This window comes from Fukomys damarensis, unplaced genomic scaffold (genome assembly GCF_012274545.1).
Source record: "Fukomys damarensis isolate Sample0158 unplaced genomic scaffold, DMR_v1.0_HiC HiC_scaffold_2, whole genome shotgun sequence".
NCBI classification, from domain to species: Eukaryota; Metazoa; Chordata; class Mammalia; order Rodentia; family Bathyergidae; genus Fukomys; species Fukomys damarensis.
The window spans coordinates 60,267,922-60,270,330 of NW_022900914.1; the positions used below are offsets into that span (position 1 = coordinate 60,267,922).

General features: G+C 36.4%; 1 protein-coding gene across 1 annotated transcript in view; it reads left to right on the plus strand.

Moving 5' to 3' along the window:
* Ptcd3 (pentatricopeptide repeat domain 3) overlaps positions 1-2,409 on the plus strand; it is a 26,256-nt gene that overhangs the window by 7,550 nt on the left and 16,297 nt on the right. Inside the window, exons 5-7 of the mRNA XM_010625675.2 lie at positions 40-108; positions 566-670; positions 2,165-2,288. Coding sequence (XP_010623977.1) covers positions 40-108; positions 566-670; positions 2,165-2,288 — 298 coding nt within the window. The remainder of the gene's footprint in view (positions 1-39; positions 109-565; positions 671-2,164; positions 2,289-2,409) is intronic.

Genomic DNA, 2,409 nt, shown 5'->3' on the forward strand with positions numbered 1-2,409 from the left:
AAAAAAAAAAAAAAAAAAAGATGTCTGTTCTCCCCACAGGATCCCACAGCTGCCCCTTACTCATTTCAAGATGATCCTTACCTCATACCAGCATCTGCTGTGGAATCTGTGAGTATTTTCATGTATTTTCTCCAGCGTAATTTTTTATCTTATTGGTTTCAGTATAAGAGTATATACATAATTTAATTGAAAAAGCCTTTGAAAAGTGTTTACATTTTGTGAGTCCTTTACTGCTTTATCAGAAAGATTTAGAGATTGTCTCTGGAGTTTTGGGTTTTGGCTTTTGATATTAGAGCTTTATCACACTATAGAAAACCATTCAGTTTAAATGTATTGTTTTACATATTTTGAGGTGTACGTGACCTGAAATTATGTCATCCTCAGTAGAAGAGTTAGATATGTGAAGGAAGTACAGTGATTTAATTTCTATTAAGTTTCCATTCTTTGCTGCATTTCTTGTTTGGAGGATGAGAATAATTCTTACTGAGGGCATAACTTTCAACTTGCTTAAACCAAGGTTACACATAAATGCCAATTTTTATCTAAACCTTTTTTTTTTTTTTAGCGTTCATTTTTGTTGGCAAAGAAGTCCGGGGAAAATGCAGCAAAGTTTATTATTAAATCACATTCCAAATACTTTCAGAAGGACATAGCTGAACCTCATATACAGGTATGAAGTAGTTTTGTTTTTCACATAATCCCATATAAATGTAAATCAAATTTTTATGGTTAAATTTAAGTAGCCATTTGAATTCTCTTAATAGTTAAATCAGCCAGGTGTGGTGGCCCAAGCTTGTAATCCCAGCACTTGGGAGGCCGAGACAGGAAGATCACCCCTAGTTCAAGGCCAGCCTGAACCTACTTAGTGAGATCCTGTCTTAAAATAAATAAATAAATAAAAATAAATTTTTTTAAAAAATGAAAAGCATTTCTAACCTTTTGAAATCCTTTTGTATCTAATTGCTCCTCATTCTGTTTCCCTGTTTGGCTTCTGGGCACTACACTCATGGATCTTTGTCTCTGTCACTTTATTTCCTCAGTCTCTTTTATTAGCTCTCTGTCCACTTCTTCCCAGTGTGTCTTTTGTAAGTTTCCTTGCTCATTTTCTCTTTTTAAATTCCTGAACTAGGACAGTAGCAACGGTGGAATGATCATTTGTTGTTCTGCCCTGTCCCTTTTTTGGTTTTGACATTCACTTTCCTGCACTTAGCTACAAGGCACTCATGTTCAAAGTTGTCCAAAGGTTCCCTGCCTTTACGGTGGACAGTGCCATTCATGTTGTATTGTGAATTTTTTTTGCCACTAGAGAATCAAATCATAGCAGAATTTTGTAGAAACTCTGTTGCTGGGTTATTCCCAGTAAATCCTAGGTAATTCTTCATTCTCCTTTAGACTGGGAGTACTTTCAGGATAGAGGGTACCTTTCTTTCATCTCTGTATCGCCTGTGCCTAGCAATGCCTAGAATAAAGTTGTACCCATTCAGAAGTATTTCAGTTGGGCTGGGGATTTGTGGTTCCACCACCTGCTTTGCAAGCTCAAGGTCCTGAGTTCAATCCCTGGTACCAAAAAAAGTATTTGAGTAAATTGGTGAATGAAGAGGACGAAGAGATGGAGGGGAGAAGAAAGAGAAGTAAAGAGTCAAAATGTGTTATATACATGTGCACACTCCCTCTGGTGAATTTACTGCAAACATATACTGACAAGTAAATTTTAAAAGTAGTTCATGAGGTGCAATCATACTGTGGTGGTATTGAATGTTTAGAAGAAAAGAACTGTCCATAATGAAAATTTCCTGCCTTTGAAAAGTGGATACATTCTGACATATTTAATTAAAATTGGGAGTAAAGAGAGAACAAAGGTTTTTAGCAGGTGTAAAAGTAAAGTCAGCTGGAGTTTGGGAATTGTAGTTGAAAGTATAGGTGTCTTTGGATACAGATTAAATATTCTTAATCAAGTTTGAAAATGGCTAAATAGTTCTTGTTTCTGACTTATTTTTTCTTACTTAGCTTTCATGATAAGGTGGTGAATGATATCTAGTATAAGAAAACTGAATTGGAGCAGTGAAATTTTATCTTGGGGTGTTGGTGATGGAAGTTTGGTCCTACTTGGTCATCCTCTCACCTCTCCCTCTTTGTAGTAATAGTAGCCATCTTGTCTTCCTAGTGTTTAATGCCTGAGTGCTTTGAACCCCAGATAGAAGATATAAGTGAAGCTGCCCTGAAGGAGCGAATCAGGCTCAGAAAAGTCAAATCTTCTGTGGACATGTTTGATCAGCTCTTGCAAGCAGGTGACTCATTTCTACGAAAACCCCCCTCCACATGGGCCACAGTTATGTGATCCAGGAAGTCGTACTGTACTTCATTCTGCTGTTGTTTCTGGTTTTTTTGGTTTTTTTTTTTTTTTTTTTT